We start from the raw sequence: 26,996 nt of genomic DNA on the forward strand, positions 1-26,996 counted from the left end.
TTCAGTTATGCACTCAATACTTGGTCGGGAATCCTTTTGCAGAAATGACTGCTTCAATGCGGCGTGGCATGGAGGCAATCAGCCTGTGGCACTGCTGAGGTGTTATGGAGGCCCAGGATGCTTCGATAGCGGCCTTAAGCTCATCCAGAGTGTTGGGTCTTGTGTCTCTCAACTTTCTCTTCACAATATCCCACAGATTCTCTATGGGGTTCAGGTCAGGAGAGTTGGCAGGCCAATTGAGCACAGTAATACCATGGTCAGTAAACCATTCACCAGTGGTTTTGGCACTGTGAGCAGGTGCCAGGTCGTGCTGAAAAATGAAATCTTCATCTCCATAAAGCTTTTCAGCAGATGGAAGCATGAAGTGCTCCAAAATCTCCTGATAGCTAGCTGCATTGACCCTGCCCTTGATAAAACACAGTGGACCAACACCAGCAGCTGACATGGCACCCCAGACCATCACTGACTGTGGGTACTTGACACTGGACTTCAGGCATTTTGGCATTTCCTTCTCCCCAGTCTTCCTCCAGACTCTGGCACCTTGATTTCCGAATGACATGCAAAATTTGCTTTCATCCGAAAACAGTACTTTGGACCACTGAGCAACAGTCCAGTGCTGCTTCTCTGTAGCCCAGGTCAGGCGCTTCTGCCGCTGTTTCTGGTTCAAAAGTGGCTTGACCTGGGGAATGCGGCACCTGTAGCCCATTTCCTGCACGGTGGCTCTGGATGTTTCTACTCCAGACTCAGTCCACTGCTTCCGCAGGTCCCCCAAGGTCTGGAATCGGCCCTTCTCCACAATCTTCCTCAGGGTCCGGTCACCTCTTCTCGTTGTGCAGCGTTTTCTGCCACACTTTTTCCTTCCCACAGACTTCCCACTGAGGTGCCTTGATACAGCACTCTGGGAACAGCCTATTCGTTCAGAAATTTCTTTCTGTGTCTTACCCTCTTGCTTGAGGGTGTCAATGATGGCCTTCTGGACAGCAGTCAGGTCGGCAGTCTTACCCATGAATGCAGTTTTGAGTAATGAACCAGGCTGGGAGTTTTTAAAAGCCTCAGGAATCTTTTGCAGGTGTTTAGAGTTAATTCGTTGATTCAGATGATTAGGTTAATAGCTCGTTTAGAGAACCTTTTCATGATATGCTAATTTTTTGAGATAGGAATTTTGGGTTTTCATGAGCTGTATGCCAAAATCATCAGTATTAAAACAATAAAAGACCTGAAATATTTCAGTTGGTGTGCAATGAATCTAAAATATATGAAAGTTAAATTTTTATCATTACATTATGGAAAATAATGAACTTTATCACAATATGCTAATTTTTTGAGAAGGACCTGTATATATACAGTGTATCACAAAAGTGAGTACACCCCTCACATTTCTGCAGATATTTAAGTATATCTTTTCATGGGACAACACTGACAAAATGACACTTTGACACAATGAAAAGTAGTCTGTGTGCAGCTTATATAACAGTGTAAATTTATTCTTCCCTCAAAATAACTCAATATACAGCCATTAATGTCTAAACCACTGGCAACAAAAGTGAGTACACCCCTAAGAGACTACACCCCTAAATGTCCAAATTGAGCACTGCTTGTCATTTTCCCTCCAAAATGTCATGTGATTTGTTAGTGTTACTAGGTCTCAGGTGTGCATAGGGAGCAGGTGTGTTCAATTTAGTAGTACAGCTCTCACACTCTCTCATACTGGTCACTGAAAGTTCCAACATGGCACCTCATGGCAAAGAACTCTCTGAGGATCTTAAAAGACGAATTGTTGCGCTACATGAAGATGGCCAAGGCTACAAGAAGATTGCCAACACCCTGAAACTGAGCTGCAGCACAGTGGCCAAGATCATCCAGCGTTTTAAAAGAGCAGGGTCCACTCAGAACAGACCTCGCATTGGTCGTCCAAAGAAGCTGAGTGCACGTGCTCAGCGTCACATCCAACTGCTGTCTTTGAAAGATAGGCGCAGGAGTGCTGTCAGCATTGCTGCAGAGATTGAAAAGGTGGGGGGTCAGCCTGTCAGTGCTCAGACCATACGCCGCACACTACATCAAATTGGTCTGCATGGCTGTCACCCCAGAAGGAAGCCTCTTCTGAAGTCTCTACACAAGAAAGCCCGCAAACAGTTTGCTGAAGACATGTCAACAAAGGACATGGATTACTGGAACCATGTCCTATGGTCTGATGAGACCAAGATTAATTTGTTTGGTTCAGATGGTCTCAAGCATGTGTGGCGGCAATCAGGTGAGGAGTACAAAGATAAGTGTGTCATGCCTACAGTCAAGCATGGTGGTGGGAATGCCATGGTCTGGGGCTGCATGAGTGCAGCAGGTGTTGGGGAGTTACATTTCATTGAGGGACACATGAACTCCAATAAGTACTGTGAAATACTGAAGCAGAGCATGATCCCCTCCCTCCGGAAAATGGGTCGCAGGGCAGTGTTCCAGAATGATAATGACCCCAAACACACCTCTAAGACGACCACTGCTTTATTGAAGAGGCTGAGGGTAAAGGTGATGGACTGGCCAAGCATGTCTCCAGACCTAAACCCAATAGAACATCTTTGGGGCATCCTCAAGCGGAAGGTGGAGGAGTGCAAAGTCTCGAATATCCGCCAGCTCCGTGATGTCGTCATGGAGGAGTGGAAAAGCAATCCAGTGGCAACCTGTGAAGCTCTGGTAAACTCCATGCCCAGGAGAGTTAAGGCAGTTCTGGGAAATAATGGTGGCCACACAAAATATTGACACTTCAGGAACTTTCACTAAGGGGTGTACTCACTTTTGTTGCCGGTGGTTTAGACATTAATGGCTGTATATTCAGTTATTTTGAGGGAAGAATAAATTTACACTGTTATATAAGCTGCACACAGACTACTTTTCATTGTGTCAAAGTGTCATTTTGTCAGTGTTGTCCCATGAAAAGATATACTTAAAAATCTGCAGAAATGTGAGGGGTGTACTCACTTTTGTGATACACTGTATATATATATAGAGAGAGAGAGAGAGAGAGAGAGAGACGGTCAGAGTCAACTTGTTCATGACGTCACGTGTTTCGCGAATTTCGGTTCGTAATCCAAAATTTGTTTGTACGTTAAGTTGAAAAACATCGTTTGTAACCCAAAATGTTTGTATGGTAAACCGTTCGTAACTCAAGGGTCTACTGTACCAGTAGTTTAGCCTAATCTTTTTTTTATGCATTTTCTCTCTTTTTCTCCTGATTTTTAGCCCGTCTAATTTTTACCCAATTGCATTATGCTTCCTCTCCACTGGTGCTGACCCCTGCCCCTGATTGAGGAGAGCGAACTGAGAGACACACCCTGATCAACACTCTCTTTTCCTGCCTCTGTGCAGGCGGCATTAATCAGCCAGCAGAGATCGTAGTTGCATCAGTCACAAGGAGTCCCTATCCAGATTATTACCCCACCCCTATATGAATAACAGGCCAATCGTTGTTCATGTGGCCGCTCAGCCCAGCCGGATGGCAGACATGAGATGAGATTCGATATGATGTATTTGAGATCCCAGCTCTGGTGTGCTAACGTGTTTTTACGGCTAATATCTTTTTAACTTTATGTCTAGCATGTAATGTTAATGGTTCACAAATGGAGCAGTGATAAATAAAACCAGCACACTACTTCTCAGTTCCAGGATTCAAATCCCAAACCGTGCTATAGGTCGGTTAGACATCTACATACAGACGTGATTGGCTTTGTCTAAGAAGGATGGCCAAAGCCCTGTGATAGATTTGGTACCCTTTCCAGAGTGTGTATATTGCACCCATGAAAAAGTGGCGGTAAAACATGAAAATGAAATTAACTAAAATGACTAAACTATAACCCTAACCATGTTTAAAACATGAGACTCAGTTGTTAAACTAAAGATATGCATACATTTAATCTGTGAACTCCATTGCCTGGGCTATTTTAATAGACAATAGGTGCCTTAAATCCACTTTAATAAGGCTGTCTACATAATTGTATGTGCAGCATTGTTTTGCCTTTGCCAGCTATTATAGCTGTTACATTTCTTTGGCTTGTGATCCAAAACTTAATCCCAATTTTGGATCAGCCAAGCATTTGGATGACACCAGGCTTCCAAGGCAGTTCATCATTGTAGCTAATCATAATGATACTTGGACAGTGGATTATACTTGATTTCTCAAAACAACACCTCACAAGGTCATTTTTTTTCTTTCAGAAATGACACTTTTAAAATTCAGCTTGTTTTTAGCTACACCCAGGTGTATAAGGTGTATAAAATCTGCAGACTGTTGTAGCAGAAAGTGAAAGGAAAGACAGTTTTAGCTGCAAAGTAGGGAGACTTTAAAATAATGTCCGTGTTTTGGAATGGGTTGCCAAACATGCTCATAGTCAAGAGTCTACCACCACAGCAACTAGAAAGGGTACATTTTATTACTACTGTTTTTGAGCAGTCATGCAAGACACATTATTATTGCTGCTTAGTTGATTTTGGGGAGTTGACTCACTGCATAGTACAGGCACAATGATGTAATCTGTCTGTTTCCCTTTTTTGTTAATGATTCTGAGAGTAAATGATGTGAATTATACAAAACTTTGGCATCATACAGCATTTTGTGCAGCCAACGTGACCATTCCCCTTATTAGAAGATCTTAAATCATGAGCTGCTTTTCAAACACTAGTGACATCAAACATCTGTCCATGACATCATTTCACTTGAAGGAAAGTTAATGAGCTTTCTAGACCAATGTGGTTGATCAGATATCATGTCAATACATTTTATACTCCCACTTTAGCTGTGTTGTGGAAAGGCTAGGCTGTAATGGACAGAAGGTTGGATTTGCACGTTAAAGCGTGACTTTCATCACACCTTTCTGATCCCAGACAAAAAACATTACTAATATAATACTCTGTAAAAGAATTGAGTCTCAACTCAGTGGATCGATCTCCTAAATCTGGAGTATTTAATCACTAATATAATAACATCATTTAATTATGATTGTTGTGGCTTAAAGCTGCTTCCTGTCTCTGGTTTGGTTTTTTTAAGGGGTACTCTGGCTTCCTCCCACTTAGTGGTTGATTGACTACTCCAGATATTCCCCTAGGTGTGATGTGATGTTGGTGGAGTTGGGGCAGCTTGCTCTGGGGCCTGTAATTTAAGAAGGGTCTTGGTCAAAAGTCATTTTATAGAGAGTCCAGATTTTTCCAGGTTGCATCAGACCCACCGTGTCTCTGATCAGAATTAAGCTGTTACTTAAAATAATTACATGAGAAAATATACAGAACTCAGAATCTAATAGAAATATGATATCAGGGGTTATCGTTAGACGTTATCTTTTTAGTATTATATTTTTACAGCCTCATTTTAATCAAAACACATATTAAAATCCACAGGAGGCACATATGGGAATAAAACCAGTTCAATGAACGTCCGACATATGTTTATCCCAGATTTTTTTCACACAAAAAAAGCTTGATTTTTGTGGTTTGGTCCTTGATCTTTGATGACAGTTTTCTCTCATATTAATGGATCACATAAGATGATCGTAAGAGTCAGATCTGAGAACAAAGAGAAAAAAAAGCGAGAGAGAGAGAATGCCTGTGGTGGTGGATCAGGATATGGAAATCTTTTGTGATTTAGTCATCCTCTAGTTTTTCCAAGGTGACCGTTGTAAGTGGGCTGTGGATAATAGAGGGCAGGCCAGAACGAAGATTAGCTGCAGTCAGAAAAACAGGAGTCAGAGGGAGGGAGACACACACAGAGAGAGAAAGGTGCACCAATGAAGAATGAATGAGATTTATAAAAAAAAAAAAAAAAAAAAAAAAAAAACAGTGGCCGGGGCTATGAAAGACAAACGAGGTAGAGCGGAGAGGAAAACCAAACGAGGTAGAGCGTCAGAAGAAATGAAGTACTGAAAGAAGAAAGTGTGCGAGTGAGTGAAACTACAGCTGACCCGAGTCTTGTGTTTGGTTTAGCATACTCGGCCTGGGCTCGCTCTGATTGGTTGGCAGGTCGGACCTGGAGGCTCTTGGGGCTCGAAGCACCCCTCTGACTCCTGTGGAAAAGAGGCAGAGAAGTAAGCAAGGAAGCAGAGAGAGAGAGGGAGAGAGAGAGAGCTGGAATAGGGAGTAGCAGTCAGGCACTGAGAGAAGAGCTCTGCAGACCCGGCTCACACTGACACACGTGGGCCAGTCATCCAGCGTACCTGTGGGCATGGACCAACCCACGGCTGCTGCCCTGCTACTGGCTGCCCTCATGCTTCTGGTACAGTGCTGTTTACTTTCTATTTGTTCAGGGATTTATAGTCAGGAGCATTAGTGTGTGTGTATGGGAGGTTAACATTTATTATGTAGCACATTATTCTGCTTTTTATCTTTGATCTAATAGGATTTTTAGGCAGAGGGCATTTTCCTATAATTGGTTGAACTGATAGGTATAAATAAATTGTATTTTAATTTTTAATGCGCTCTGGAAGGTTTATGTTTCTATTAAAGCTAATCTAAGTAACAGCTTTATTAACAGCATATCCTGTCCAGGCAGGTCTTAAGTATTTACCAATGATCTTGTAATATAAAGGATTTCACACCTGCATTGTTGAAACCTGAACAGACCTGTAGATAATAGATTTAATTAAAAAAAACATGTAAAATAACACATTAAGTTAAAACCAAAAACTAATCTTCACACCAAAGCAAACTGAAATTAAATAGTAAAATTGGTTAGTGTTGTGATGTGTTTTTTTTGTAGACAAATGGCATCAGATTATATTTACAAATGAAACAGTGTTCACAGATTTGGTGCCCCTTTATGTTAAAAAAAAAACTCTGATTTGTTTAGTTTGAGTCCTATATGAATGAAATCTCTCTCCTCTTTCTCTCTTGATTTCTCTCACTTGGAAATAGTGTGAGAGAAATTAAAAAGTTCTGCCTAGTCAATTTGAGGATTGCAAATGAGCACCAGCATCAGATTACATCAGAGCTCTAATATTCAGTCTACCCTGCTGTATAAACAGTAGCACCAGTTCTTCTCCAATAGACACTTTTCTATTGTCAGGAACTATACTGTATATCCTTATGGTCTAGCCCTGTGCTGGAGATGTGTTAGCTATATGAATTCACTAATGAATGATTCCTTAAGCATATTTACACTGTATGTGATACAGGATCTCTGCATAAATGCAATCTTTTTTTACAATAATACACAAAAAACCTTCTGTTCCAGGAACAAATAAAACAATGCTGAATCTGAAACTTAAATATAGAAAAACTGAGGTCGAGACATACTAAGTAATCTGCACATTTTTCCAGGTGCAATTATACCCCAATTTGTGTGAAATACTTTACGTCTGATGTATAAAGCTGGCACACAAGCTTTAAGGCGCCGTCTGTGTGTCATGTACTTGGCAAAACAGAAAGTGTGCTTCTCTTCCTCATACATATGCTTATAAGGACTGATTGCTTTAAAGGTGGAATGTTTGCATTAGTTATAAGGCTCATTAGATTATACGTGTATATTAAGCAAGCACTTTTTTAGATAGATAGATAGATAGATAGATAGATAGATAGATAGATAGATAGATAGATAGATAGATAGATAGATAGATAGATAGATAGATACTTTATTAATCCCGAAGAAAATTAAGGCCTCAGTAGCAAGTTACATAAATCAAAAGTCAAAAGTAATAGTACACAACAGAGATTCACATTATACAAACAAGTATCTGTATAATAACAACACTCAGACAACACTCTACAGTACAACAACAGGACCTGAGGGTACATATGGAAGTGTTGAGTACATTAGGTATGTGTATGTGCTATATACCTTCACTGATTATTGTATTAGCTGCTTCTTTTATGGAAAAATAAACTTTGTGGGTATACAATTACTGACTGTAGCCCATTTGTTAGTCTGTGGAATTTGTCGCCACCCTCAATCCTTTTAACTATTGACCAGATGTTATTAAGTTAGTGGGCTATTCTCAGCAGTGTAATGACACTTATGTGGTAATGTTCTGGTATGAGTGTATTAGGTGCAATAGTATAGTTTAAATACTGTATTTTAGGAACAGAGACGAGAGCTGTTAACCTTTTATTTTCAATGTAATTTAAGTCTTTTGGTAGTGTTCACTTATAACTGTTGGCTTTATATTTTTTGTTAAAGCATTATTCTCATCCCAGCATTGACACTGCTGCACATCATATTAGTATACAAGTACAACACACACTGCCATGTCATTACCATGCTAGTGTCACTGCATTGCTAAAAAAAAGGTCCACCACCCAAATAACATATGGTCAGTGAAGGTCCTACAAGAGTTCTATTTTTAGTGTAGCCAATTAGTCTTCCACTGTTGGGGATTCCGATTGTGTTTGAGGAGGGGTATATTTGCCTGCTTCTTGCCCCTTCCTATACGTGCACAGTCCCTCAACCCCTTCTTTTTCGCCCTTGCTTCAGTGGATTCGCACATGAGGCTCATCCACTTCTGCACAGGCGCCTCAGCCTGCTAACCAGGGTCCCTGCACAGCGTTTGAGAACCCCACACTCTTAGTCTGGTCTTTTCCCACCCAGCAGACTTGATAGCCAATTTTGTCTTCTGCAGGCACTGCTAATTGTGCCCGTTAGATGGTGCCCAGGCGACCAGTGGCAGATGCGAGATTCGTACCAGGGTGTTGAGAATCTCAGTGCTGGTGTGCTAGCGGAATATCCCGCTGCACCATTTGGGATTCCTTTTAATCAAGAAATGGGCACAGGGAGAGTGAAAATGTAAAGTGTAAAAGTGGTCCACAGTCAGTAATTGTATGCCTACAAAGTTTATCTGTATGTTAGATGTAGCTTATAAAATAATCAATGAATGGACTTAACATATAGGTGTACCTAATAAAGTGCTTGGTTAATGTACATACACATTCATTCTGTAAAATTTATGCCACTTTTTTGAGACTAAATTACTCGCATCTTGCCAGAGTTTATTTTTCCAAAACTAGTGTTTGGGAGATTTGGATACATAGAGTTAAATAATTTCTTAGAAAATGTAAGAATTATTCGAGAAAGGGACCTGATCATAGCAGCCTGCACAGATGTCTGACATCTGGATCTTCAAAGATGTTTACTTGTTCTGACAAGACTTTTACCATTCTTAATTAATTTGATTTATGGTTATCACCTTGTTGGTTTTTACAGCTTTGTAGTTTTGTAATTTTGTTTAGTTATTTAGCATTTTCCCTGTTTGGATCCACCCCTCTCACAAGTACCTCTTGCTGCCCAAGCAGTACTACTGACTAGCACACTCCTCTTTCAAAGTCATCCTAATTATCACCAGTTATGATTAGTAAACGCATGTGGTGCCATGCACAGTGATTGGATGGCCACATTAAACCACACTTTGCACTGCACTGTTTGTATTTTGCACTGCACCTGCTAAAAACCTAAATATAAATGTATTTCTAGAGCTAAAAAGAATGTAATTAAAATAACATTCACATTTAAATGATCTATTTAAAATATTTTTGTTGTTTTATATTTATGTGCTTCTCTTCCTTATACATATGCTCATTAGGGCTGATTGCTTTAAAGGTGGAAATGAACTTTGTCAGCATACAATTACTGACTGTAGCCCATCTGTGGCTTGGTACTTTGTCACTACATTGTACCTTATTTAACAATTGAAAGGGACCCACTTAAGACCCCACATTGACAAGATGTTACTACTACTACTATGGTATTGTTCTGGTATTAGTGTATCAAGTGCAATAGTGTTGTTGGGATGTTCATTTACTCACTCACTCACTGTCTTAACCGCTTATCCAATTGCTGAAGCCTATCCTAGCTTTTCATTGGGTGCAAGGCACACAGTGACACCCTGGACGCAGGGTAGACACACATACACACACCCATTCACTTATAGGGCAATTTATTGTCTCCAATTAACTTGACTGCATGTTTTTGGACTGTGGGAGGAAACCCACACAGACACAGGGAGAACATGCAATTTCCGCACAGAAAGGACCCGGACCGTCCCACCTGGGGATTGAACCCAGGACCTTCTTGCTGTGAGGCGACAGTGCTACCCACTGAGCCACTGTGCCACCTTGGGATGTTTAACTACTGTTTAAACACTAAATAATGGTTTAGTTAAATTCATTTACCTTTATGTTTTATATTTTTAGAATCTAAACTGTAACACTGGTTGATGTATAGTCAAATGTATGATTGGTCGTTTGTATAGATAGGGCAAATGTAACATGACTGGGATAGCCAGTGTTCAAGGCTAACATTGTTGAGCCCTTAAACAAAGGCTTTTAACCCTTTAGACAGTATTCTGTTTAACTGTAATACCTATAAGTCAGTGTGTCTGTCAAATGCAAAATGTATGGTCAATTTTATATCTGTGAAGGTATAAGAGTTATTTTCTATAATTAAGTGTAACTACGTTTATTCTTTCCTCGGGCATAGATCATGTTTGAAGTAAGATCCTACAGATTAAACGTTTAAGTGAGGTTTTAGGGACTTCTGGAGCTCAAAACGGGCAGACTATTGAAATTTCCATTGGGAATGTGGACGGTTATGGTATATGACATTTGAAGGGAGACAAAGATTTAACCAGATGTGAGGTGATCATATGACCTCCAATTAACTAGAGCTCATACTGTGTATATTGATGTAACCCAGGGTCTGTGAAAGTGAGCACTGTGTTGGCATCTTCAGCCTGTCAACGGGAGCTTTTTGCCCAAGTAAATCTGCTAAATCAGATTTGCAGCTCTGTTAACAGCAGGTCCTGCCCAGGCAAGTCTAAAGTATTTAGCCATGATTTGGTAATACGCAAAATGTAACCACTTTATTATTGATTATGCTACAAGGCGTCTTACTTAGAATAAAATGTGCAAAAGTGCATAAGTTGGGACAGTATGGAAAATCTAAAAAAGTGATTGTGCAGTGTTTCTTACATTTACTTTGACTTTTATTTGATTGCAGACAGTTTGAACCCAAGATATTTCATGTTTTGTCTGCTCAACTTCATTTCATTTGTTAATATAATTTCTCACCACGCTTTAAACACATTTTGGCACAGAAGATACCAAGTGATGAAGTGTTTGAGGTGTTCGAGTCCCATTCCTCCTGCAAACATGTCTTAAGGAGTGAAACAGTAAAGGGTTGTCATCACAATTTTCATTTCAAAATTCTCCACACATTCTCTATTGGGGACAGGTCAGGACTGCAGGCGGGTCAGTCCAGTACCCGTACCCTCTTCTTCCACAGAAATGGAATGTGTGCAGCATGTGGTTTTGCATTGTCTTGTCCTTGGAAAAGATGCCATCTTGAAGGCAGCATATGTTGCTCTAAGATCTCAATGTACTTTTCTGCATAAATGCTGCCACCACAGAAGTGTAAATTACCTTTGCTAAGGGCACTGACACAGCCTCATACCATGACAGAGCCTGGCTTTTGGGTTTGTTGCTAATAACAGTCTGGGTTTGTCTTTGGTCCAGAGCACACAACATCCATTTAAAAAAAAAACAGATCTTGAATATTGATTTGTCTGAAATCCGTATTCAAGATTGTATGCATTTCCACTGTGTGATGGTCCATCCAGATGCCTCAGAGCCCAGAGAACTTGAAGCCAATTCTGGACATGATCTGGTTAACATAAGGCTTTTTATTCGACCAGTAAAATTTTAACTGACATTTTTAAATGCAACTCTGCATTGTAGTGCAAAGGCATTAAAAAATGATGGGTCTAGGTTTGCGCCCTTGCCCTTTATGCACTGAAATTCCTCCTGATTCCGTGAATCATTAAATTACATTATGCACTGTAGAGGGAGGAATATGCAAATCCCCCCATAATTCTTTGAGGTACATTGATTTTAAACATTTCAATAATTTTCTTTTACATTTGTTGACAAACTGGAGATCCTCTGATCATCTTTGCTCATCAAAGACTCAGCCTTTCCTGGATTCTGCTTTTGTACCAAACCATGATTACAATCACTTGTTGACATCACCTGTTTAAAATTGCATCATTATTTAGTTTTTTCACCTCATTACTAGCCCTAAATTGCCCCGTCCAAACTTTTTTTGGAATGTGTTGCAGGTCTGAAATGAGACTGTTGCTAGAAAACCATTTGGTATAGGTTTTCTCAGTTGGAATGCAGCCAAGCTTGTGGTTATTTTGGATGATTTTTTTTTTTAATGCCACATTTAAATGTTTTTTAAATAAGTATAATTATAAATATTTATAAAGCCTGGGATTTTTATTGAGGGTAAACGTCCAGAGACACAATAAGATTTGAGTTGTTATTTATGTATGATTCAAAATGAATAATCTAGTTATTGTTTCTATATTAATTATTATTAATGGATTAAAATTATCAAACACATCTCAGTATGGGCGTGATGCTGTAGGTTAGAGGGCCTTAATGTAAAACCACTCTAAAATAATAAGAGGAAGCTGTCATTCATCAGTTGCACACATATAGCTACTTCCAAAAAAAATAACATGAGCAATAGGAAATCCCAGGCAGCTGGTGGACCAAAATCATTACACATCAAAATGATGAAATTCTGAGAGTTAAATCAGACTATTTAAAACCTTTCATTTTTCTTTTAAAGGTTTGTGGAACAGTATATTGTATATCTGTAGTTCAGTTGATGTTGTAGCTGTTGTAGTCTTAAGCCTATGCTGGTTATTTTGATGGTTTAGGTGGTCTGTGTTCACCAATTTAGTGGGTCAGCCAAAGTGGGTGACCAGCTGATCCAGCTGGGCAAACAGCATCAGCATTTTCATGACCAACCAGATTGATCTAAGTTACCTGTATGACTTAGCTGGTCAACCAGTATGACCAAAGCACCAAATGACCAGCATAACCATCTTAGACAAGCATTAGTTTAGATAGATATTGTGTGCTTGGAGTGTGAAATGTTATTCTATTGTGTGTTAAAAAAATCCCAGTAGGTTGGATTTGGCTTTTCCAGGGACTAGAATTTGTGGTGTTCCTAAAATTTTATCAGGAGATGGATTGGCTTTTTAAAATAGCTAACTGTTTCTGAAGACATAGGTGTGAAAGAATAACTAAATGAATCTAAATCTTTTTAGATCTTTGGATTAAGAACAAATCCACAATTGTTCCTATCTATGACATGATAATGTCATAGGTCCAGTTTTCTCTGATAGGATTGCAATAAATTCTCTACCTGATGGCAGATTTATTTAAATCACACTATATAAACACATTTAGAATTTGATGCCTGCAAATTTTACAGGGGTTTGTACATATTTTTCCCAATTTTCCTCCCAATCTAGTCGTATCCAATTACCCGATTGCATTATGCTATCTCTCTACTGATGCTGATATCCACTCCTGATTGAGGAGAGCGAGACTGACACACCTCCCCTCCGACACGTGTGCAGTACAGACTGCCTCTTTTCACCTGCATGAGCTGAGTTCATATGCGGATCAGCTTTGTGTACGGAGAGACACACCCTGATCAATGCATTATTTCACGACTCTGTGCAGGCGCCATCAACCAGCCAGCAGAGGTTGTAATTGCTTCAGTTATGAGGATCCTATTCGGCTTCCCATCCTGTATGAACAACAGCAAATCGTTGTTCATGTGGCCGCCCAGCCGGATGGCAGAGGTGTCAGCTCTGGTGTGCTAGCATGTTTCACTGCTGCGCCACCTGAGCGGTCTGCAAACACTTTTTCTGAGAATTTACAACATAACTCCTATGATATATATTTATAGCAGTATAAATGCTATTACTGTACCGCTAGACACTTATAATCAGATTCAGTATTCATTATACCCCTACATCACTGTATGATAAACAGTGATGAATAAACACTGATCTCTTTGCCAAGGTTGGGAAGAAGTCCAATTACTTTTTCTTTGCACAGCAGCCTCTAAACCCATGAGAGTTAACATTTAATCAGTTATTTAGCTTCAGTACTGCTTTATCCTGATCAGTATTGGAGTTGACCTGGAAAGCCCTGGAGAGGTACACCCATGTACACCCGACCAGCTGAAGCTTGTCCATATTGGTTTTTACTTGCTGAGAGTTTGCTTGGTTACTGTGATTATGTCTGTATTGCATCAGTATTTGTTAATGGTCAATATTCAGAGCCATGATATTGATATTATATTGGGACATCTCGGAAAGCATATGTTATTGTATTCATTATTTACTTTTAGAAATGTTGGGAGGTTGAAAGTTTGCCAGTCCTTGATTATTATGTTCCTTTGATAGGTTTGACCTCCTGCCTTTTTTCTAAGTTCAGCAGTTTGTAGCTCATTATCATTTTCATCCTACGTTTAGCCTGCAGTTGATTTTTCGTACATGTATCAAATGAGCAGCATTTTAGTAATTAAGTGCAAATCCTGTGATTGCTTCAAAGGGAGGAGGGAGAAGAAAACCCAAATCAGGCCTGAGGTTTATTTATTCGGATTTCTCCCAACTAAAGTTATTTCATGTCCTTTCAAAGTCCTCCATACTTCAAACTTTATAAAATATGTTTACTTCTCATTACTGGGATTGCATGGTATTCATCCTAAATGGACAATGAACCATTTTGCTAATGGCCCTAAAGAAACTAAACTAGTACTGTTGTTGCTCTGCATATACTTTCATCACATGGGTTATTATTTTTCTATTGCTAAGTGGGTTCCCATATATTTGGAATGGAGCCAATACTTTGATGTGGCTTTCCCAGAGACTCTGCTAACCATTTACTACAGGTTTTAGTCCAATGCTACTCAATTAAACTATATGTACCAGTTTAGTGAGCATTAGAACCTGTCTTTTGCTAAACGAATGACATCACTTTTCTACACAGTCACCTTCCGATGCATTCTTTCCAGCGTCATATCAACTTTTAAATGCCATCAGCAAAACATGTTTTTGGTTGAGCGCATAGCCACTGATGCACCTCTGCTTTCACATCATCATCACATAAAAATCTTCTTTTTCTTAAAGCTTCTTTGAGTGGTCCAAAAAGGTGGAAATCAGATGGCACTAAATCCAGACTAGAAGCTCTCTCTCAGTCTCTTAGTCACGACCAATTACTACTCCTCCCAGCCTTTAGCTGCTCAGGTGGACCTAGACATTTTTTTTAATGCATTTTCTCCCCTTTTCCCCCCTTTTAGGGCGTCTAATTGCCCAATTGCGTTATGCTTCCTCTCCACCAATGCCGTTCCCCGCTCTGATTGAGGAGAACGAAGCTAACCCACTCCCCCTCCGACACGTGGGCAGCAGCCGTATGCAATTTGTCACCTACACTTTGACGAGTGCAATGCGGATCAGCACTGTGTACGGAGAGACACACCCTGACAGCACTCTTTTCCCCATCTCTGTGCAGGCACCATCAATCAGCCAGCAGAGGTCGTAGATGCATTAGTTATGAGAGAGTCCCTGTCTGGCTTAATATCCCAACCCTATCTGAACAACAGGCCAATCGTTGTTCATGCGGCCGCTCAGCCCAGTCGGCAGGCAGAGCTGAGACTCGATACGATGTATTTGAGATCCCAGCTCTGGTGTTCCAGAGTGTGTTTTTACCGCTGCACCACCTGAGCGGCCAACCTAGACATTTCTAGCGACCAGATAAAAACAATGCAAAAAATCACAAAACATTTCAAAGCTTTTGAGTGGTCATTTGTTTCGGGTAGCTTGTGAGGCATCAGAAATACGGCAACAAAGACGGCAACACCTAAGAACCATACCTCCTGGGAAACATAGCACCACTGAGAAAACCGCATTACAATAAATAGATAGGTGCAATCTGCCATTGAAGCAGTGAAATTGCATGTCATTCTTGACTTTTTCTTAGGAATCTGCATCAAATTATCCCTAAAGTTGACAATTCAGCTCTATAACTTGTGATTTCAGGGAAAATCCTATGGTTGTAGAACCTTAGAAAACTAAAACCTAGAAAAGTAGAGCTGACCTCACCACTTCATGGGTGAATACTGCCAAGACAGCTGACTTAAGATTCCCCTTGGTCTTTTGTGTACTTGAATGGCCCCATTTGTAAGGTTGGCCATTGCTGAAATACCTATTATTCTTGTGAGAACTTGTAACTAACAATGGTTTCACCAGGGACATTTACACACTCTGTAGCACACATATGAGTAGCATTGTCTCAGATTAATCACAGTTTAAAGCATTTCTTTGTCCTCTCTGGATCTCAGTGTAGCATAGCTGTCTACTGTCACCATAGTGATCAAAGAAACCAACAATTCTCGAAGCACAGTGCATGCCATTAAAAGCGCCTTGCTGCTATTTATTTATATGACCGCTCTACTCTAATTTGTAGGTCTGGTCGGACATCTGACCAAACGCAAGGTGAGATATTATTTTAGTGATGCTTTGGCGAGTCGCGATGCAAAAACAGCGTTTGATTTTGATCTGTAGTCTTTGGCCTTGTCCCAGTTATGAGGCTGCTGCTTCATTGGCTGTTACGGCATGCCTGAGTTGCACACTGTCCCTGCAAGTGCTGAATTCAAGTTCTCATAATATTGATCTTGGAACCAGAATCCGATCTCATATCTCCTTTGAGCGATATTCTCCTCACTTAACAATTCTGATAGGGGAAAATAGGCTTGAGCTTGTTAAGAAAGGCATAGCTTTTCATATTAAAATAGAGGACTCTGACATCTGACAGAAATATGCCGGAGGAAACACGAGCGTCTTGCTTATTTCCTGTCTTCTTGCATTTACTTGGAGACAGACACCTGCCTGTTTTCTCTGGCTTAGCTTCCTTTCATGGGACATGTCAATGATTTTTGCTGCCAAAATGCTCATGGCTTGTGGGGTTTATCCAATTTAGTTTGCTTGAACTGCCAGTTATCACCAATTAAAGTAAAATCTGATTCATTATCAGTTATCAGTGAATTTACACCGATTAGGCGTAACATTATGACCACCTACCTACACTTGACGAGCGCAGTGCAGTAAAGCGCTGTGCACGGAGGGCCACACCCCCTACCGCACTCCTTCCTCATCTCCGTGCAGGCGCAACCAACCAGCCAGCAAAGGTCATAATCGCACTAGTCTGAGAGAGAGTCCCCATCCGGCTTTAGTCCCGCCCTTATCTGAACAACAGGCCAATCGTTGTTCATGTAGTCACTCAGCCTCAGCCGGCAGGGCAGAGCCGAGATTCGTTACGATGTATTCGAGATCTCCGCTCTGGTGAACAGCGTTTGTTTTACCGCTGCACCACCTGAGCGGCCTTTGGACCACGTTTGATAGATACTGACCACTGCAGACCGGGAACACTCCACAAGAGCTGCAGTTTTGGAGATGCTCTGACCCAGTCACCTAGCCATCAGAATTTGGCCCTTGTCAAATCCTAATGCTTGACCATTTTTCCTGCTTCTAACACATCAACTTTGAGGATAAAATGTTCACTTGCTGCCTAATATATCCCACCCACTAACAGGTGCCATGATGAAGAGATAATCAGTGTTATTCACTTCACCTCGCAGTGGTTATAATGTTATGCCTGGTCGGTGTATATAGACTAATACTGGACTCAGTTTACAGTAACTATGGTGCATTTCGGAACATTCCCATGAGATAAAGTCAAATGAAATGTGATTAAGATTAATAATTATCATTAACAATGGGTCAGTGCTGAGAAACGAAGGATGACTGGCTTGTTGATTACTAATCTAGCTTTCTAGAACAGCAAAATTGCAGTGGCTTTAAGTGCTTGACCTCATACTGGTCCTTCACATACCCAAGCCCCTTTCAGTTCCAGTTTGAATCTGGCAGAGATGGGCTGCGCTGTGAAGGAAGTTATTGTGGATAAGCTGTGCCCTCTCAATAGCTCATCTATCCTCACTCTGGGTTTGTACGGCCAATCAAGATGTGAGTTGTAAGTGCTGACAGCCTTAATGTAGAGTATTGCTGAGCTAGACTAGCTAGAGAGAATATCACACTACGGCTTCCAAAGTACATTACAAAAAGAATGAGGATAAGAATGCATGATGGACAAAATTGCAAATATTTAATAGTCTGCGTAAACATCCTGGCCATGATTTCCTAACAGCTTACATGTTAAAACGTGCACCAACCAAAAAACCTGCAAGCTCATTCAGTAACAGGACCTAAGCCAGATTGCATTTTTTAAATGTTTTTTTTTCCAGATTTTGCCCTAATTAATATTTAATTTGGTCTATTTCTATTCAAGATTACAAAGTCAAGCCAGAGTCAATGCAAAAAGACTTATGTAGTGTTGTAGTTTTATTTACCATACCTGAAGAGTGAATTCTGGGGTCACCACAGTGGATCATTCTGTTATGCATTCCTGATTAGGCACAGTTTTTATGCCGGATGTGCTTCATGACACAACCCCCCCCTCACAGACAGTGAGCTAGTGTATATTACCACTGTATCTTACCACCCAAGGGCCAATCAGAGGCCTATATAACAGAGCTGTATTGAATATCTCATGCCAACTGCATCCCTTGTTTTTGATGCTTTATAGCTATTCAGGGCAGCACGGTGGCTCGGTAGGTACTGTCGCCACACAGCAAGAAGGTCCTGGGTTCGATCCCCAGGTGGAACAGTCTAAGTCCTTTTTGTGTGGAGTTTCAATGTTCTCCTCGTGTCTGTGTGGGTTTCCTATGGGTGATCTGGTTTTCTTCCAGGTTAACTGGAGATATCAAAATCACCCTAGGTATGAGTGTGAATGTGTGTACATGTGTTTGCCCTGTGATGGATTGGCGACCTGTCCGGGGTGCTTCCTGCCTTTCGCCCAGTAAATTGTACCCATCGCAACTCTAAATAGAATAAAACTGTGGTAAAACAGACAATGAATGATTCAGTTTTTGTTAAGAAAGACTGTTTAACATCAGACCAGCACTAATAGGTAAAAATTTTGGTAAAAGCTTTATCATCAGGCATTTAAGTCTTATATTTGCAGTTTTAGCTTCACTCTTTTTTTTAAATATCAACTGCCAGCCTTCGCAAACAACATTACATTCCATTTGAATTAATCAAGCAATTACTATTACTTACTATTACATCCCTAGATTAAGTAAGCTGGCGCTTTTAAATAGACAGTACTAATCCAAAGGTTAAATGTAATATTTACTTACAGTCTTGTCTATCCCAACTGTAATCTGTAGAACTCAAGGACAGCACGTTCTGAGGAAGACAGGGACACTCTTTGGGATGCCTGGGGTGCATGGAGTGAATGTTCACGCAGCTGCGGTGGAGGAGCTTCATATTCGCTGAGACGTTGCCTCAGTTCCAAGTAAGTTGTTTTTTTGAGCGTGATCTTAGTAGCTCATTCTCTCTTGCATACTCATTCTTGTTAGACTTGGCAGTTGGTTGTCTGAATCTGTATGTATTGGTCATTATCTAGTAATCGTTTATTGATTAACAATAATTGACAAACATAAATATGAACAATTTGGGCTGCTCAGGTGGCGCAGCGGTAAAACACGCTAGCACACAAGGGCTGACATTTCAAACTCATTGTTCGAAACTCAGCTCTGCCATCTGGCTGGGCTGGGCGGCTACATATATAGTGGATATGTAGTTTTATTTACCATACCTGAAGAGTGAATTCTGGGGTCACCACAGTGGATCATTCTGGTATGCATTCCTGATTAGGCACAGTTTTTATGCCGGATGTGCTTCATGACACAACCCCCCCCTCACAGACAGTGAGCTAGTGTATATTACCACTGTATCTTACCACCCAAGGGCCAATCAGAGGCCTATATAACAGAGCTGTATTGAATATCTCATGCCAACTGCATCCCTTGTTTTTGATGCTTTATAGCTATTCAGGGCAGCACGGTGGCTCGGTAGGTACTGTCGCCACACAGCAAGAAGGGCTACATGAACAATGCTTGGCTTGTTGTTCGTACAGGGAGGGAAAAGCCGGATAGGGACCTCATAGCTGGTGCGGTTGCGACCTCTGCTGGTTGATTGATGGCGTCTGCACAGAGTTGAGGGATAATGCGATCAGGGTGTGGCTCTCCATACACAAAGCTGTATATGTATCCGTATATGAACTCGCCTCGTGCAGAACACGTCGGAGGGGGTGTGTGTCAGTTCGCTCTCCTCAATCTGGGCGGGGGTCAGCTCCAGTAGAGAGGAAGCATAACGCAATTGGGTAAAAATTGGACACACTAAATGCATAAAAAATGAATAAATAAATATAAACAATTTGAATAAGTATTTCTCTCCAGTTCCTTTGGCACAAATCAGCGCTGTCATACATTTATATGGACAATTTTTTTGTTTTTGATGTAGAAATTCCTTCCTATCTTTTATGCAAAGCCCTTTAAGATCAGACATTTTATTATGTTCTTTTGACTGAAAGACTTACTTAAATTAATCCACATATTTTAAAAATAAAGTTTGTATAATAAGAATGTAAAATAGCTGTAAAATAGCTGATTTTGAGGTTTGTTTTGGATTTCTGTCTTGTAATATCAAAGAACCGTTAAGCTTCAGTTTCTTCACAGTTTGTTGCTACTTCATATTATTTATTCTTTTTCATATCTGCACAAGACTTTCTCTGGCACTGGCTACCCCATATTCCCGAAGCATATTTTATCTGCTCTTCTGGATCTGGAGTATTTATTTTAACAGATCCCCATTATTTTCATTTCTTACAATTTGTAAATAGCAAGTAAAATAGGTTTGGATTTTTTATAGCACAACTAAGGGTGTCTGATTGTAGGTTTGTTCTGTGAAACCCTTCAAGAATGAGCTGTTGTTCTCCTTTAAAAAGGGAGATGTTGTTTCCACAAAAAAAACTGAACTATTTAATTGGGAAGTTGGTATTCTTCAGTAGTGTGTTAAAATGAATTGAGTTTTCACACACAGCGACTTCAGACTCGACTCGGACTTGTTTCAAATGACTCGGACTCAACTCATGACTCACAAAAAATTACTCGTAAACAACAACAGTCGTAAACAACAGTCCCTAGTGTCAGCATGTGTTAACATTAGTTACGTGTGACAATTATACATATATACATTTTCGTTACCTTTGGATTGGAATCTCACTTAAAATAGTGGAATACCCTACGTAGTGCACTTCACAGAAACATCTGGGATGAGTGGAACAATCCTACAGAATTGGCGCTAATGGTTGAAAGAGCGCTTTCGGAACCAATCAGACCTTCTGATTTTAATTTTTTGTAAGAAATGCTGTTATTTATTCAGTTTGCGTCACACAGATGATATGTCAGTGAAGTTTTTGGAGGTTTTTAATTATAAACACACATTTACAAAATAACAGATTATATTCCTAATGGGACAACACACGGTTATAAATTTAATAGCATCTGGAACAACATAAGCTAAGGTAAGCAGTATTATGGATTTTTTGCTGTGTTTTGGATTTTGGCCGCTGTGCCGTGATTTATCGCACACTTTTGTTTTGCAATAAAACCCAAGAAATCAGTTTTTAACTGGTACCTTCTTGTTATGGAAATTACATTCATTTGCACAATCACTAGGAAGTAAAGTCACTAAGTAAAACGACAAAATACAGTTGCTAATCTGTTGATGTTTTTTATCTGAACTTACTTAGTATTTGTTTATTTCTACACTACATTTCCAGTCTATGTTTTGTTTATATTATATTGCCTCGTGACTTGACTCGGACTCTAGCCTAAAGACTCGTGACTTGACTCGGACTCATATTTTGTGACTTGTGAACATCTCTGGTATCTACACTATGAATATAGAAACACCTTTCATCCAAATAACCCCTACATCAATGAAAATCTGAATATAATTTAACAAATAGGTTCTAGTCACCTAATATTAAAATTTCTCTGGGATGTTTCAAATACTTAATGATTAGTAATCAAACTGAAAGTATGTGTGTATCCTTAAATATTCCTGGAATATTTTTAACTCATCTCTAGAGAAATAAATTCATGCCTGGCACATACCATGTCCCTAAAGTCCCTTGAAAATAACTCCATAATGAAAACATCCATGGACAAATTGTAGAATGCATTTAAAGGAGTCAGGTGTAATCCTTTAGTTTTAAGAGCGCCCAACTGGTTTTCATTACTATCCTTCATGATGGAAATACGTCTTTCTTACCGCACGGTTTAGTGTTGGATGAATTGACGTGGACGTGCTTGTAATGGTGCACGTAAATCTCTGTAGGAACACTTTTCCCAGGGGCTGTAATAGAAGTTCTTAAAATACATTTTATTTGACTTTTAAAGACTCCATGTGGGTCAAGAAAAGACCCTCTATTGCTTATGTTTCTCAGGCAAATGAGCTCCAGCCATCGTCTGTATGTCAGCAGATGACATGGCAATGTAAAACCAACAGTCTTAATTATCGACAGCGCTTATAGCACATCCAACAAATCATAACCCACATCATACAGTGGTGATTTAATAAATACTCTCTAAGGGGATTGGGGAAAGGAGGGGTTGCATTATCAGAAAGTCAATTACTGGGCTATTGCTGTGGCGTGTAGGACTGTTTTCCATAAAAGGATTGTCATTTTTATTGGCTGGGGAATATTTAAGTTGTGAACTCATGGATTTCATGCTTTGGGATATGTATATGGCCTGGCTCTGCAAAAATGATCCATAAGACCTTGGGTCAAATATGTTTCACTTTTTATGTCTTGAAATTTACACAGTCTTTCCAATGTGACAAGCTCAGTTAGGTAGGATGCACTACACCTTATGGACCAAGGTATTACCGCCAATTATTCTGAGGTTAAATGTGAGCCGATAATACTGCAAAGTCATACTTATGCTCTATACACAGAGGATTATATTACTCCAGTGACCAAAGTAACAACATTTCAAATTTTCACTTTACATTGAAATGAAGCAGTATGGACACAGTCAAATGTAGGGCAATGGTAGCTTAGCAGTTAAGGTACTGGACGAGTAATCGTAAGGTTGCCGGTTTAAGCCATACCATCACCAAGTTGTCACTGTTGGGCCCCTGAGCAAGGCCCTTAACCCTCAATTGCTTGAATTGCTTGAACTGTTTTAGTGTTACGCGTAAGTCACTTTAAATAAAAGTGTCTGCTAAATACCACAAATGTAAATGTACTGAAGCCTTGGGCATTTAGGGCCGTTGTAGCCTACCGGTTAAGGTACTGGATTAGTAATCAAAGGTTGCTGGTTTAAACCCCACCACTGCCAGGTTGCCACTTTTGGGCCATTGAGCAAGGCCCACAATTGCTTAAACAATATACTGTCACAGCAATGTAAGTCGCTTTGGATAAAAGCAACTGCTAAATGCCAAAAATGTTAATGTAGTGAAGGTATCTAAAAAGAGAAGTAGTCTCTTTTCAAAACCTTAAATGTTTCTTATCCATTCTCACTCTCAAACGGAGAAGCATTTTAGCTTGTGTTTTCATTGTACGTAACACTTTTCATTAAAGCCTCAGTGTGTGAGTAAGAGCAGCTCAGATGAGAAAACCTCAAATTGAAGTGGCAGTAAAAATGACCCCCGCGATTTTAACAGTTGTTTGAGGCTTGGCTCTTTACGGCCGCTGCGGTCACATTTGGGAGTGCATGGGGTTGTTTGTGTGAACTGACAGGCCTCATCGGTGGTCTGTAGGTTGGAATGTGGATTGAGCAGACAGCCATGGCATAGAAAAAGGACTCAGTCATTTTGGTCTTGGTAGCAGATCAAAGCCCTATTTAACCAACCTCACAAGGCCCGTACGTGCTACTGAGGGAAGATTGTAAATATTCATTTAAAAACACCTCAGCCGCAGCCCCCATGCAGGCACATACGCAAACACACTCTCACACATATGCACACAAAGACACATCGGAAGGTCTCGTGAGAACGCACACTTATGGAAATGCTTTTAAAGTATGTCGGATACGCTGAAATAAAATCAGACCCTTCACCAACAGCGTCACCACCAACCACACATTTACAATTAACCACCACATAAATGTTATAATCATCCCTTAAATAACTTTCTCTACTCTTTATTTTGGTCTGCTGACTAGCAGTAAATTAAAAAAAGAAACAGTCATAGAGGATTTATGGCAGGTTAAAGAAAGTGGTATTTTATTAAAGCCATAAAATCTATTTTATTACTTATTTATACATTCTTCAAAAAGTTTCCGCACTTTTTTGAACTCTGTTTATTAAGAATTTCAAAAACAAATGACATCACTTTACTACATAGTCACCTTCCCATGCATTTTTCCCAGCATCGTACCAACTATTTAATGCCATCAGCAAAGAATGTTTTTGGTTGAGCGTGTAGCCACTGATGCACCGCTGCTTTCACATCATCATCACATGAAAATCTTCTTCCCCTTAAAGCTTTTTTGAGTGGTCCAAAAGGTGGAAATCAGATGGCACTAAATCCGGACTATAAGCTCTCTCTCAGGCTCTCAAACACGACCAATTACTCCTCCTCCCACCCCCACCGTTTCCAACCAGAATATAAATCTATATGAAGCAAATGTTTGGATACCCCTGATTAGGTTTTATGTTCTGCTGATTTTATTCAATAAATGTGCCATAGCTTTAGTTCATTTTAGTTTACTTTAGTTTAACTTTAGTGGATTAAAATGTTTATAAGTTTATCTCTTAGGAGTGATTTATCGTTATTTTACTTACAAAATCAACCAAAACGAGAACTGAATTTGGTCATGGCATGGAGTTTTAGTATTGGTAGCCAATGTCTTTTATTCTTTTAAACAAAGATCTTTAAAGGTTTTTTGGGGTTATTTTTACCTTTTCAAAATATTTCTTGTGTGATATTTGCAGAAGTTTCACTCATTACATACTTTTCAGGTTATGTCTTATTGTAAATGGTTTAACAACCCATGCCTTTAGAATATTCAACCCTACTCTTTTCTAAGGCTCTAAGGCTCTTTCACTTCTTAACCACAGCTGTTCCCTTGGTTAAATACTTGTTTACAGTCCGTGTGCTGTCTGGTCTGTTAAATATGTTACATGTCATACATGTGTATTGTGTGTGCTATTATGTGTATTATCATGTGTATCACCAAAACAAATTCCTCGTATGTGTAACATACCAGTGATTCTGATTCTGGTTCTTTAAATTGTGCTTTGAACAGATTTTTCTTTAAAAGAGTCTTTACAACCAACACCTCTAACCTGATTCCATTAATCATTAATCCTCCACCCAGGACTCAAGGAAGACAAGCATCAAAGCTCTTCTCTGTACTTGCACCCAAGTGGTGGAATGAACTTCCCTTGTCTGTCTGAACATCTGAGTCTCTTGCTGTGTTTAAAAAACGATTAAAAACCCACCTCTTTACCAAGCACTTAAGCTGACTTGTACTTACTAACACTCATTCATTTCTTGAAAAAAAAACCCCACTAACTTTGGTTCTAACAGAGTTTTAGCAGATTTGTGTTCTTGGACTGTTCTTTACTTAAACTAGAGTAAGGTAATGTTTACTACGGAAGCACTTCTGTAAGTCGCTCTGGATAAGAGTGTCTGCTAAATGCCGAAAATGTAAATGTAAATCAGAACATCTGACTCTGTAAAGTCATTAGTCCAGAGGTTTGCATACTTATTTTTTATCTTGGACTATCAGCCATTGTGTTTGTCTATTATTATGACTTAAATAAAGACCAGACTGTGTTTCAGAAGTATTTAATACAAAAAACTAGATTATTCCAAATTATTTACGAATTACTTATGTTTTTGGGTAGGTGTTGTATTGGTCTGCCTGGGTGCATGTGCTGTAATTACACATATGTTTAATTAGAGGTCACAAACTTTCTGTAATTGTTGGTGTGTTAGCAGCCAGCCTAGTGAACCATATTTTAGAAGTTTAGATTCAAGAGTCCATAATGAAATTGCAATTCTTATGGAATTATGGACATTTAACTTTCGTTATTACATTAATATCATGACAATGAATATGGAACATCTACTGTTTCATTGTACTAAGGACGAATTTCTTTAACAAGAAAAATCTTTCATGTGGTTACCCAGTTTAGTGCACACTAGGGATTTACAGTAGACCCTTGAGTTACGAACGGTTTACCATACGAACATTTTGGGTTACGAACGATCTTTTTCAACTTAACGTACGAACAAATTTCGAATTACGAACCGAAATTTGCGAAACACATGATGTCACGAACAAGTTGACTCTGACCGTCTCTCTCTCTCTATATATATATATATGTATATACGTATATATACAGTGACCGAACATTCAGACAGCGGACGGTGTTGTTCCGGTGTTTTCTTTATATTTTGTAAAATTCTATATTAAAATGTCCCCAGGGAAGGTGCAGAGAAAGCGCAGTTTTTTGTTGTTGTATAATTACTCCTGCCAGTAGCTGTCACTGTGTATCAGACAGAGGGGACAGTAAGAGAGAAGAAGGAAGTTATTATTTCGTGAAATTACACCTACAAAATACAACGCTGTTGAAATAAAGAAGGAAATAATAGAGAAATATGAGAGTTATTGTTGTTTCTGGTAGATACAATGTATTATGGTGTATGGTACAGCACCTGTACTGTACTGATATGTGATGTGTGTTTATGTACTGTACAGTACTACTGTGTATTGTTGTTTATTATTGTTTATTACAGTATTATCTATTCTATAATTTAAGATTAAGGGAAAATATACTTGAATTTAAAACAAAAAAGACCATATAAAACATTAGCAAGGTTAGGTAAGGGGGTGGTTTGGGAGGTCTGGCACGGATTAATTCTATTACATTATTTCTTATGGAAAAAATAGGTTTAACTAACGAATATTTTGACTTAAGAACAGCCCTTCGGAACCAATTAAATTCGTAAGTCAAGGGTCCAGTGTATTATTTTGTGTAAAACTATAATATATTCTCATCACAGATTACAAATAAAGGTAAACATTGAAAAAAAATCACAGATTTATTATAGTGGCAGTTTCTCTAATCTGGCATTTTTTTTATATTATACTACTGTTCAGAGATGCTCCTTTGAAAGGAAACATTTGATATTAAACTGATTTTAATATCAAAAAGTGCTGTTTAAATCCATTGCTACAAAATTTG

General features: G+C 39.4%; 1 protein-coding gene across 1 annotated transcript in view; it reads left to right on the forward strand.

Annotated features, from left to right (window-relative positions):
• The window catches only part of LOC134312294 (ADAMTS-like protein 1), a 239,367-nt gene that overhangs the window by 132,476 nt on the left and 79,895 nt on the right, over positions 1-26,996 (forward strand). Inside the window, exon 3 of the mRNA XM_062994128.1 lies at positions 19,112-19,239. Within this exon, the coding sequence (XP_062850198.1) occupies positions 19,112-19,239 (128 nt within the window). The remainder of the gene's footprint in view (positions 1-19,111; positions 19,240-26,996) is intronic.

Source organism: Trichomycterus rosablanca, chromosome 4 (assembly GCF_030014385.1).
Source record: "Trichomycterus rosablanca isolate fTriRos1 chromosome 4, fTriRos1.hap1, whole genome shotgun sequence".
NCBI classification, from domain to species: Eukaryota; Metazoa; Chordata; class Actinopteri; order Siluriformes; family Trichomycteridae; genus Trichomycterus; species Trichomycterus rosablanca.